At 37.0% G+C, this 12,886-nt stretch overlaps 2 protein-coding genes across 3 annotated transcripts in view; one reads left to right on the forward strand and one right to left on the reverse strand.

Annotated features, from left to right (window-relative positions):
• The window catches only part of LOC124168764 (protein kinase C, brain isozyme), a 347,087-nt gene extending 334,340 nt beyond the window's left edge, over window positions 1-12,747 (reverse strand). For both annotated transcript variants that reach the window (XM_046547049.1, XM_046547048.1), the window contains exons 1-2: window positions 12,595-12,747; window positions 3,346-3,577 (exon numbers count right to left, since the gene is read on the reverse strand). In XM_046547049.1, coding sequence (XP_046403005.1) covers window positions 3,346-3,533 — 188 coding nt within the window. In that variant the 5' untranslated portion in view covers window positions 3,534-3,577; window positions 12,595-12,747. The remainder of the gene's footprint in view (window positions 1-3,345; window positions 3,578-12,594) is intronic.
• On the forward strand, window positions 3,787-9,647 carry LOC124168765 (dynactin subunit 5). Its single transcript, XM_046547051.1, has 4 exons — window positions 3,787-3,950; window positions 4,146-4,333; window positions 4,613-4,724; window positions 9,181-9,647. The coding sequence occupies exons 1-4, from the start codon at window positions 3,903-3,905 to the stop codon at window positions 9,400-9,402; spliced, it is 570 nt and encodes a 189-aa protein (XP_046403007.1). The 5' UTR covers window positions 3,787-3,902; the 3' UTR covers window positions 9,403-9,647.
• Window positions 12,748-12,886: the final 139 nt, after the last annotated feature.

A 12,886-nucleotide genomic window follows, 5' to 3' on the forward strand; every position in this document is an offset into this window, starting at 1 on the left:
TAGAATAATATAATTTTTTTATTCCAAAAACTAAATTCTCAACTAATCTCATGGTGCAGAAGAAGAAAAGAGGACTAAAAGGGAAATAATGAAAACGATTTGAAAACAAGACATTTGTGCCTTCAATTACCTTCACAAGAAATTTAAAATAGTAAGTCATACGGAATCAAAAATTGACGATGCGACGGTAATCATAGGAATATCATGGAATAATTCGATATTTTAGTACAGAAATATAAGATAACGTTAAAGGCCTCTGGACAAAATACCACATCGTTATCAATTAAACCAATGAACCTATTGAAAATGATTATTGCTCAGTGGTTACCATGAGCACCCGTCATCACATTGGTGCATGCGCATTAAGCCTTTGCCAACGCCATTAGCTCCGACATAAGCTTAAATTTTACTACAAATTCACAATCCAAAATAAGCTACGCTTCAGTAAAATCGTTAAGTTCACGATTTCTCGCGTAACTTCTAGGAAGAAATGAAAAATTCTATGAATAACACATAGAAAAAATGGGTATTTAAAATAACAAGAGAAAATTGGTGTTTGAAGAATGCAGGCTTCAAACAGATCAAAATTTCGTAGTAAAAAATTTAGTGACGCAATGAGCCACGACCGACAACAATAAGATCATGAAAAAAAGGCAAACTAAAAACTTCATCTTAAACAGTAATTTTTCCCGAAAACTCAATTAGGCAATCAAAAGTGATAAAATTGTAAAACGATGGCGTGATATAGATCATTTAAATGTAGTATTTTACCGTTATCAACTCATCTGCACGTCTCGCACGCACTATAGATTTCCTTAGTCGTCGTTCCACTAAACAAAAAAAATTAACCACAAGTAAATGTTAAAAATAATTAATATCATGAGGATTGCTATCATCCATGGGGTAGTTAAAAATTAGTTAGGCCGTATTTAAAAATTAAATCGCGGGTGCGAAAAGGCGAAGATTATTACGGGTCCCAAACGATTTTTTTTTTCGGAAAATGTATTGCCTATTAACGAAAATAAGTTCTTTCTTTCACTTCTGAATGCTTTTACGGTGATAAATGTTTTTAACGACAATGACGCTTTTCACTATCAATTACTAAAACTGACTGATTGGACACGATTTTCGAAACTTTATATACATTTACCTATCTATGAATAGAATTTAAATTACTTATGCCTCAATTGTTTTTCGCAGTTCGAGTACGAGTTGATTAAATAATCATGCCGACATTCTGCACGTGTACCACACATACAAACACTAATTCAATAAGTAAAATTCCTTTAAGTAGTTCTTAGTAATCATAGCAGGTTTAGAACATTTAGAAAACCCCATACCTAAAATTTACGAAAATACACCGGCGCCAAAAAAAGAAACCGCGGGTGATTATAGCGAAGCGCAGAACTTTCAAATGTTAATTTTCACAATCAGAAACATATTCACATGAGCTCTTCCTTATAATCCCATTCTGTTCAGCAGAGAGATGACAAGAAAGAACTATTTTGGACTTGGTCAAGCATCCTTGACAGCAGCAGACGGACGAAAATCATACCGTTATCGGTCGTGGACATCAAACCGAAATAAAGACAATTAAAAACTCGCCCATCGAAAAACATCTTTGGAAGACTAGGATAGAGAATGGCTTCCATATTTCCTAACCAACATGCTTCGCTAAAAACAACCAATAATGCAAAACAAAATAATGATATACATGAAAGGTTAGCTCCTTTCTCTTGAATGACGGTATCCAAAAATTCATCACCACGTAAAGACACGCGGGACGCGGCAGCAAAGACATGACAGGATACACTTGGCGTTCTAAGTACATTATTTCTCGAATGCAGATGCCATAAACCCCATTTGACTACGTAATTAACGAGACCACCCCCCGGATAACACGTATGACATTAAAAATGCTAATTCTAAACAAACATTAAACAATTCCATTGTTAAGTTTGTGCGAATAATACAGATATCTACCCGACACAACTCTGGACCAAAGTACTTTCTCTCGAGATTAAATCCCTCTGATTTGAAAATTGAAAATATGGCTGACGGCATCATATTTGCTTCGAAGTATTGGAGATAGAATAATCTGTGCTAACTGTAACCATGGATACGGACACGGGCTACCACAACACTTCGTTGCTTAGCATCCCTAGAGATGACCTCCTTCCGTCTCTCAGGGTGCCGCCAAAAATAATCGTACGTAAGAGTTCACTTGATTTAGATACTAGGAAAGGTGATAGTTACTAATAAAGTTTACAGTACTATAAAGTGAAAATTTTCCTAAGCCGTAAAACTCCAACATCAAGAAGTTTTCACACTGAACACACTAGAAATAGAATTGCCAGAGGATTGATTACAGACGTAAATACTCATATCTTGATCGAAATTCTCAACAAATATATTGGTAAGCGACAAGGGGCTTCACTTCTTCATTCTGTCCCGCTAGTGAATTTCTGTATCAATATCTCTGGAGAGTAAGCAAAGGTTTAAATGGTCCCATCAATTACGGCGATTGCCTCTAAAATTCATCAAGCGATTGGGGACACTTCACATCAATTAATCCAGTAATCACATCCATAAAATAAACTATGTACGCCATTTAAAATTTCGAATAGGAGGCCAATGTCTAAAGTTTCCGAAATCACATAAACTCGTGATCAGTTTTAGCTTTGTTAAGATGACTGTTCAAATCAGGCAAGCCATGCAGCCAAATAAATAGTAGCACGAGAATAAGGTACGTAAGTAAAACTTTCAGTAACAACAACACAAAATTCCACGACACAACCCTAGTTTCAAGGCTGACCAAAAAAATGTATCCACTCCATATTCTCCAGCGTTCAGTGGAAAATTGCACTGCAGATATACTGCTAATGGCAATCCACATTATGGTAACAACAACCGTTCATCTCTCGCGAGCCACTAAAATTTTATAGATTGGAATGTATGAGATTCGCTAACCATCATCATATTTGATTTGATGAACTTCTGCATGGGATATCCACGTTCAGTTCGAAGGAATTTCCTCAGCTACCTGCATGCCTCTATTAGTCGGTCCCACAGGAAGATACACGGCAGCAAGAAAAGGTCTTCCTATAACCCAAACTTGAGGTTCCTCGAACGTGATCCACAGGTAAGGCCTAACCATAGCGGCGCTCAACGCAGACATGAACGCGCGAATACGCACCATGCTCACAGAAACACACCGAACATGCATAAACAAAAACTTGCACTTTTATCCTTCCACTAAGAGATTACATCCAATTCAACGAAGATCAATAGCTTGTCGAAGACATAATCCATTCCAGGAGGACGAAGTTCTATTAAGGTACTCACCAAATGAAATCTTTGCAATGGCTGCAGAACGTCGGCTGCTTGAAGAATCTCGGCATGAACTTATGGTCCTTCACGATGTATACATTTTTCTTCTTTAGGGCTCCTTTACGACCTCTTAGACGAAGTCCGAAGACTGTGTTCATGTCACCCCCCTGCCCATCCTCAACAGCGTTCTCTTCCTCCGACATCGTTACTGCTTTCTCGTCGTCTGCCCGGGAGAAGCAATGTTCGCCTGCTTTATCGACACAACAAATATGAGCTCAAATACAACACCGTTGTACTCTTCATAATACCTACTATAATTAATATAACCAATATGTATCAAACTAACTAAACCATAAAAAGTAATTAGGCATTTATACGTTCAATATAAGATCAAAATATTTTACAAAACTAAATATTACACTGTAAAAGTTCTAACTTGACTTAAAATACCGCAACCCGAAACGCATGACATAAACAGTTGAGTCACGATATTGTGTTTGGCGGAATGTGTACATTAGTGGTCACGGATATTTGGAGCTGAATTAAACTCTTCGTGGCGTTAATTTAAAATTATGGAGCTTTCGGACGTAATATTTAAAAAAGCTGATTATGTGGAGACGGTAAGCATTTAATACACATCGTGATTAATAACGTATGCTCTGGAATTAAGATTCTTGCCAACAACCGTGAGCACAAGTTAATGTTACTTCCTTACATATAATTTTTTTACTTTCTTATATTGAAATAAAATTTCCATAGATTTAATAAGAAATCTTATCGTTTCCTTCTAAAATTGAGGTTATTTTCTTTCGTAGGCCTCTGGTAATAAAGTCTGTCGCCAAACTGTCCTCTGCGGCTCACAAAATATAATTTTGCAAGGGAAGGTAATAGTGCAAACTGATGCAATTATACGTGGTGATCTGGCTAATGTTCGTGTTGGTCGCTATAGCATTATAAGTAGCCGAGCGGTTATAAGACCGCCTTTTAAGAAATTCAGTAAAGGGTACGTACCTTTTTGATACTGTGTTGTGATTTGTCTACTCCATGGAATTATTAGGTATTATTATTTTCGGTTGTGTTGTGTTTATTATTTGGTATTTCCGGTTGATTATGGCTTTTTACCTTGAGTGAGAAGTTATTGGAGACTTTGGAATCGATGCATTGACATTCGTTAAGGGCATGTCAGAACATAAAATTTAGCCTTCTTACTTTTCTTTCTGTTGTCTCGGAGTTCGCATTCACGGTTGTTACTATTTTTATTAAAGCTACTTTTTCATTCTAGGGTTGCATTCTTTCCTATCCATATCGGTGAGCATACTTACATTGGAGAAGGTTCTGTGGTTAGTGCTGCTGTTGTTGGATCATATGTTTACATTGGAAAGAACTGCGTTATCGTAAGTATAATTCTATCTCCTATTTTATTACGTGGGTCAGAGATGATTGTTGTATTTCTAAAATGTCATACGGTTAAGGATGTAATTTGCTGACGTTTAATGTAAATTTTCAAAGAGATGAGAGACTGAGGTGGATCAAACCAAAAGAAGATTCTTCAATAGATATGAAAATCTTGATATTGAGGTTAAGCCCCGGCGCCCATATCTGAAGTGCAATAGTATTAATCATTAGATACATATGATTTATGTCGTTTACTCTTGATGTATATATTGAAGCCTCACTTCAGTGCATCTATTTTCAGCTATTTTAATTCATGTTTCATCCATACAAGCTTTGTATATATTGATTCCTTATTTTTTCAATCAAATAGCTTTCTTCAATTGATGCATTATGATGTCCCTAATGGTAACTTGTATTTTATATTTTCTTGATCACTACCTAAAGTTATTGATATCTTTTCTTGGCCTTCATTAATATTCTTTCTCAAGAAAATATGTGTAATAAGCTTGCATAATTACTACCGCTAAAATTGGAGCCGTTCCTCTTCACCCTTTATACTAATGATTTCTCATTGGTGTATAAGATTGATCATAAATATAGGAGGAAAAACCTCCTATATTACTTCTGGGCGTCATCTAATGATTTTGCATTATGGTGCATCATCATGGTTTGTAGAGAACTTCTTTGTGTTGCTGTGATCTATAAAATTAGTCAACTGTCCAATAGGCCGGCCCTTATTTTTCGGAATTACGAAAAGTTATGTTTTCCTGGTCTCAAAATGATCCAAATGAGGTTTATATTCACGTGTTAAAATTTGGTTACTTTTAAATGACGGCAACCCGTGCCCCAAGGGCCCTAAGTACTAAGGACTCTAAATTGAGTTTTTTGAGGTCAAAAAGTGCTATTCCTATGTAAAGCCCTTTAGGGCCAATTTTCTGTTTGTTTTGACGTATCTTTAAGCGTTTAGGAGATATCGTCAGTCGTAATGCAATTCCCCCCCAGGGCGCCACCCCGCACCGCAGCACCGTTGAGGTACGGCCCGCACCACTTACTACAGACTTCCCCTCAACCCCTTCCCCTCCCACGGCAAAGACTTTGCTCACACTGGCAAGATCTAGCCTCTGAAGAAATGTGATTACCTTAGAAAGAATTTAATTGCCATAACAATACTTCCAATCCAAGAGATCAATTTATTTTCACTCTGTCCATGAATTTCGGTACAATAACCAAAATAAAATACATTTTCATTGTTTTGCTAATTTTTCATTAACATCCCGTATTTGAAAATTAAAGTGCCTTTCCGCATGTAAGGGTTGTATTGCGATGAAAAGCCACCCTTAGTAATACATTTTGAAAGCCCTCTTCCTTCAACGTGACTGCTTAAAAATCTAAAATAGTTTCACCCCTCTCGATGCACTGTCATTTCCCTCTTGATGACCCCGAATAATTTGCAAATCGTTCTTGTATGTTCATCCCATTCTCGCATGTGCACATCAAAGAATGCAATGCATATTTACAATGCATTAAATAGTTTTCTCGAATTAGTAGTGACAAAATTTGGCATAGATACCTTAGTCGTGTCTTTATGATTATAGAATGCCTTCTTCGGTGGATCATATTTTCCTTCACACGACCACATACGGCGTATCACGTTTTTATTTTCACACCTAGATATGGATCCGTCAAAGAATGACAGGCCTACCAACTCCTCACTTATGAACCACAAGTGGTTTGATAACCTCTTTTGTGCTGCTTTCGCTCTGTCCAAGCTAACACTTTCGTAATTTACAAGTCTTTTTGGAACTCCGGGTCACTGTTGGAAGCTAATGCAGCACAAGGAGCGGAGAACCACATCTTTTCCTTTCTTCTTGAATATATTGAAATCTATTCCACCAATAACTACATTTCGTTCTCTTCTTTATTTGCGTAAGAAGATTCTTTCTTCAGCCCAAGCACATTTACTCACTTTCTGCTTCCTGCTGCACTTTCCTCCTCGTGCGTCAAAAACTCAATGGTATCGCTCCTTGCAATTTCAAACAAATCATAAAGTTTTGTTACGAAAGATTCTCTTCTCCTCATCTCCACTGTAGTTCGCGCTCTCTTTATGTCGTTGCACGTTCATCCATTCTTTGCGTCATTTTTCTAACTTTTCAATTGCCTCATTTTCCGTAATAACAGGAACTCTATTTTTTACCGTGGATGAGACGCATTTCTCACGGTTTTTCTCGTACTAAGTCTTACAAATTTCGAACCCATTAGGTGATAGAGAAAACACACAGTACTTCTCTCACTGTAGGTAAATTTGAGCCGAGTATTTCTTCACTTTCTTTTGCAACCAGTTCAATGCCTGGATTTAGTCTTGATTACATGCCTTCCCATGTTGGTCTATTCTTAAAATGAACGTCACGTCCATGATAAAGTATTTATTTCACCACTTTTCTCCTTACATCCTGAAAAAATTAGCACCTTATATCCTTTGCACACTATAAACAAGAACTATCTTTCCACAGTGATCTACATCCGTGAAGTGACTACCTCGTTTCTTTTTCCTGAATATTTCTATCTACTGATGGAGCCCTGGAAGCCCTACACATTCCCTTCATTCCTTTATAATTCATAAACACAGTTGCATCACATGCTTATAATATTTTGTACATAAAGAGCCCTTTGGAACAAAGCCTGCTGAAATGGTTCGCGGCCGTATGGCGGCGAAAAAACAAGGTTTAAGGGGTCGGTACCCAGTACATAGGACGGCGTTGAAGGGTTAAAATTGACATTATAGGCTTTAACAACATTAATCGTGACACAAGAGTAATAAACTATTCAATACTGTACCACTAGCATGTAACTTTTGTCACCAGGATCAAAGTCTTTGCCGTGGGAGGGGAAGGGGTTGAGGGGAAGTCTGTAGTAAGTGGTGCGGGCCGTACCTCAGCGGTGCCGCGGTGCGGGGTGGTGCCCTGGGAGGGAATTGCATTACGACTGACGATATCTCCTAAACGCTTAAAGATACGTCAAAACAAACAGAAAATTGGCCCTAAAGGGCTTTACTTTTACGTTTTACATAGGAATAGCACTTTTTGACCTCAAAAAACTCAATTTAGGGTCCTTAGTACTTAGGGCCCTTGGGGCACGGGTTGCCGTTATTTTAAAGTAACCAAATTTTAACACGTGAATATAAACCTCATTTGGATCATTTTGAGACCAGGAAAACATAACTTTTCGCAATTCCGAAAAATAAGGGCCGGCCTACTGTCCAAGGCTAAGTCATAGGGGTAGAATAAACTACAGGCTGAACTATGAATGCAATGGCGAAGATCATGGGATAACCACTATTGCTTAACCTCCTCCTTGGTGCCAGCAATCAAATTAGTAATTTTGATGGATCCTCAGATGTTATAGGCAACTTATTGCGGGTGATTCTTATTGTCATGCAAACTTTCTGTTGAAGGGTGCCACAATGAAAATTTTGTTGATTCCTTTGATTGTTGGGTAATAAGGGGAACCACCACTAAAATCCCAGCCTAACATGAAAGATTCTGGCCCTACTTCTGCTCCTTGCATTCATAATATTTTTAAATTTAATAACATAGTATTGTGTAGATAATTATGTTTTTCCTTGTTTCTTGTGTGGCTCGATATACGTTTGAACTATTCTTGCTACTTCTCTAGCATCACCTCTGTTATTATACACCAGTGAATATTATTGACTAACACAGAAAGCAAATTCGCAATTTTTTCTAAAATCTGTAATGGAATATCATGCTCGTGGTTTTTCTAAAGCCTCATGTGTCTTAGAAGTTTATGATATAATATGGTTGCCAGTGGCGCAGCGAGGGGGTTTTATGGGGGATAAAATCCTCCCCAGAACTCAAAGAAATTTCAAATTTTAATCCATTTTACATAATTGGATAACTATTACTTATATATTAGTGTAAATATAGGTAAAATATTCCTCAGAAAGCTGTAAAACTCACCATTTCGAACCATTTATCTATAAAAAATTCTGGGGAAGGGTACCTGCACCTTGAGTATTCCATACCCCCCAGTATTAGTTACTCCTGAAACCCACCCTAGCCTTAATTCTTAGCTGCGCCTGGTGGATGCAGCGGCATGTATAATATCTTCTATCTCCTGAGGTAGTTGAATTTCAGTGGAGAGGATTGTTTGGTTTAAAATTAGTGCTAGTGATAAAATTTTTGGGTCCTGATATAAGTTCAGGTAAGGGTTTACGATTTTTATTTCAACATTGCAATTCCTCAAGATTTTTTGAGGTTGGCCATACACCAATACTTCCATTTTGTTGTATCTAATAGGCTCCTTTATGAAGTCAATTTTTAAAGTACTTGTCAAATGGTGATATATCTTCACAACTAGTCATTTTTTCGCGCATCAAGTTTCATGAATTTTGTGGAGGTAACGTCTTCAAAATTACATCTCATCATTTTACCCTAGGGCCGTCGCTGTGTTCTGAAAGACTGTTGCATGGTGATGGATGGGACTGTACTACCTCCTGAGGCTGTCGTGCCATCATTCACCAAGTGGTCTGGCTCTCCAGGAAGAATGGATCCATCAGGAGATCTTCCGGAATGCACCCAGGACATCATGGCTAACTTCACCCATTCATATTATGATCATTTTCTGCCTGATACAGCCGTTGTTAAAGCTATTGACTGATAATTCCTTCGGAGGTGAATTTTATTGACTTTTTTCCTTTGAACTTTTTGTAAAGAATGAGCCTAATTTTCTTAATTGAAAATATGCTTCATTAATAACACTATGTAAGTGCACATATGCTTAAGTGTAAGAAGAAAATACTCTCATATTAATGTTCCCTTTAGGCTGTTCATGGCTGGTAACAAAAACATTTATATCCCAGTATTTTATTTTCATTAAAATGTATTTATTTATTTTAATTATTATTGATTGTTTGTTTCTTGTTACTTTTATAGACTTTTCTAAAGTTTGGTGCACATCAACAAACACACTTGTCAGCCTATATATTTTTGCATATGAACTTATACATCCACTTAATGTTATAGACTTATTTACCACAAGTTTCTGTGATGGAATTTCATGAATGAATTGAGGTATCTATGATAAATATAAATACATTATGTAAAGATGGCAGTCGTAAATTTTATGGGAAAAATGAAATGCATTTTAAGTCTTGAGGAGGCTAATTCATAAGTCTTTTTTATTTTTTATGGATTTCACCCTTCCCCTGAATCCATCCTCGAATTGATGAAAGTAAAACATCACCAATATTCCGAAGTGGATTTAGAACTGTAATCAGACGATAGTCGCTGCCTTCTTGTGGTGTAAATTGAATATTTAATCAAATTATTAAGCCTAATTTCCTGATGTGTTTGGAGAGTCTTAGTCTGCTAGTGCCTTTGGAAATTTTTATTTGGTGGGGTTGCATTATTACTGCCATCCACTGCAACATATTGTTCTGTTTACGGCTTTTTTTCTATCAAGTGTAGACTTAATTTACTTTATTTAAACAGACTTATATGCTGCTTTAAAGTACAAGCAAAGTTTGTAATTACTAGCAATGAAATCATTCGTACTTCTAAAAGCCATAGGAAAACTTGAAAACTATTTTACTCTTTTCTTAAAACTTGAAATTTTAATTAAAAAGCACAAAAGATTAAAGTTATTGGGTTGAAATTTTTTATGGATCATACAGACCTCTAACTATATACCATATTTCTCCAAATATAGTGCCCCCGTAATTTTTTAGTTTCAGGTTCAGGTAAAAATCTTTTAAATGCATATGATTATAGTCCCATTCTTTATAATTACCACGGATATTTTTGGAAAAAAGGGAGGGGGACTATATTCAGATAAATATAGTATGTACTGGGATACTAGCCACAGAGCAAGTATAAGGTAATTTTTTGTCCTGCCCTAATTCGTGATGCATGACTATACCATTTTTCTGAACTGACGGCGGCTGACCTTGAGCGTGCTCGAAACCCAGCCAATCACAGAAGAGCGACAGGAGAAAGTGAGGAAGAGCCCACAGTCTCTCTCCGAACTCCGAGCAGTGCACATCGCTCTCCAGCTAGCAGTGTTGCCAAGCCGAATCTTTGGAGATCGCACAGCACTCGTTCTGTCGCCCCCGAAAGTACCGTTATTCCCAAGGATGGCAACGCCGGTCGGCCAGATGGAGGGGAAAAGGGAAGGGGATGGAGGGGAACGGAGAGGTGGAAGGGGCAGCGCTTCTCATTGGCTAGTTTCTATTTTCCACCCAGCCGCCGTCAGTTCGGAAAAATGGTATACAAGCACCTTACCAATAACTAAGTTCAACATTTTCAAAACAAATGATTGTAACAGATGAAAAATGGAAAGAGACATTTTCCATAATGTTTAATCTGATGTCTTCTTCTTGAACTTATCATAGCTTGAATATTGAAAACTTTTTAACCCATTACAGTGGAACCTCGTTAAAGCGAGTGCGGGCTATAGCGACACCCCCGCTATTACGAGAGATAGCCGATGCACCGTCAATTGATCCTATAATAAGCGTATTAAAAAATTCGTTTTTACGAGACCCTTTCGGTGTTGGCTCTCGCCATAGCGAGGGTTTCACCACCGGAAGACTTTCATCAAGACTCCTTAACCTCTGTAATTGATAGCGATCTCTTAGAAATGAAGTTAAAAGAGTGCTCAGTTTCAAATTTATGTGGTAAACTGTCGTTCGATAAATATAATGATTGACGAAACAATGCTTTGCATGATTTTTATTCAGTGCGGCGCTTATAAATTGTTTGAATAGTTAGTCGTTATTTGAGTAAGGAAATTTAGTGGTGCAAAAAAACATCGCCTTTCGTCTGGATTTATGCTTACGTTTATCGGATAGATGTTTATCTGTCGCCGCACCACTCCTGTTCCTGTATATCTGTTCGCAACAGGTATACTGGCTATTATTTGCTCCACCTCCGGTAAAGCGACAATTCGCTATATCGAGTGTTTATTAGTGCACCGTGGGGTGTCGTTATATCGAGGTTGCACTGTAGTAGAGAAGTTGATGTCATCAAATCCTCATGCCCAGGAGGTTACCACATCACAGGTAACCCGCACATGTCCTTGCAAACTTTACATTTACTTAAACTCTTAATAGCAATTCCTTTCCTCAATGAAAAAATCACTCTCTCCTCACCCTCCATGAACAAGTTAATGAACCAAAACTGATGACATTGCCAACTCATGAAAGGTGGGCGTCAAGTTTCACGTTTTTTTTTTATTTCAAACTTATTAGGGAATGGCGGAATGAGGAAAAAAATACTTTTATTCACTGAAAGTAATCTTTCCCTTGCATCTCACGAATTCTATTCCTGAGTTTCATTTTCAGGAAGAAACCCCATTCCAGGCTTAAATGAATATAAGGAATGAAAATTAATCCTTCTAATGCCAATAACAGGGCAGTATACAATAATTTTTACATTAATTTCCACAATTTTATTCAATGACCTGAATCTTTTCTGAGATTAAAAAGAAAAAATTAAACCATATTTACGTAGAAACTGTAACTATAAAAGGAAAAAAGCCTAGCTTGTACACCATTTCCCCGCTTCTATGAGCATATCCAAAACATAATTTATGAGAATAAAATTTACTTACCCAAGTTTTTCAAAAACCATTATTCTCATGCTGTGACTTCCTCAACAGGTGAACATTAAAAAAAAAAATTTGCACAATTTTTCTAACATATAATTGATGTGCCTTTCCCTGGTGGGTATCACTTAAGGAGATTCCATCACAACTAAACTAGTCAAATACTTACAAATATTTAGCTTAAAAATAGTTTGCATTTCATGCATAACACTAAGTAAGAAATGGTTTGAAAGAAAATGAAGTTACCTGTGAAGGCATAGATCAAACCAAATTTGGATCACAAAAGGTGTGTAAGGCAACAATGGTAGCAGGAGGATACTTTTCATAGGTGGCAACATTCTGGGCATAGCTCAAAATTGGTGAGAACAACTGAAACTGTGGATCCAATATACATATTACTACGGAATCATGGATTTGAATTATGTAGAGAAATGAAATAAAATATCTAGAAATGGATATCAATTTTCTAGTATCACCTGCTGAGAATTTATTAAGTCTCAACCTCCCAAGAAAGTGGATTCACAGCAGCTTTATATCA

This window comes from Ischnura elegans, chromosome 12 (genome assembly GCF_921293095.1).
Source record: "Ischnura elegans chromosome 12, ioIscEleg1.1, whole genome shotgun sequence".
NCBI lineage: Eukaryota > Metazoa > Arthropoda > Insecta > Odonata > Coenagrionidae > Ischnura > Ischnura elegans.

Bases quoted from the DNA above. Each gene is read 5' to 3' on its own strand.
- LOC124168765 (XM_046547051.1), top strand. From the start codon at position 3,903: ATGGAGCTTTCGGACGTAATATTTAAAAAAGCTGATTATGTGGAGACG. The intron at 3,951-4,145 runs GTAAGCATTTAA...TTTCTTTCGTAG, and splicing joins AAGCTGATTATGTGGAGACG to GCCTCTGGTAATAAAGTCTG. The intron at 4,725-9,180 runs GTAAGTATAATT...ATTTTACCCTAG, and splicing joins TTGGAAAGAACTGCGTTATC to GGCCGTCGCTGTGTTCTGAA.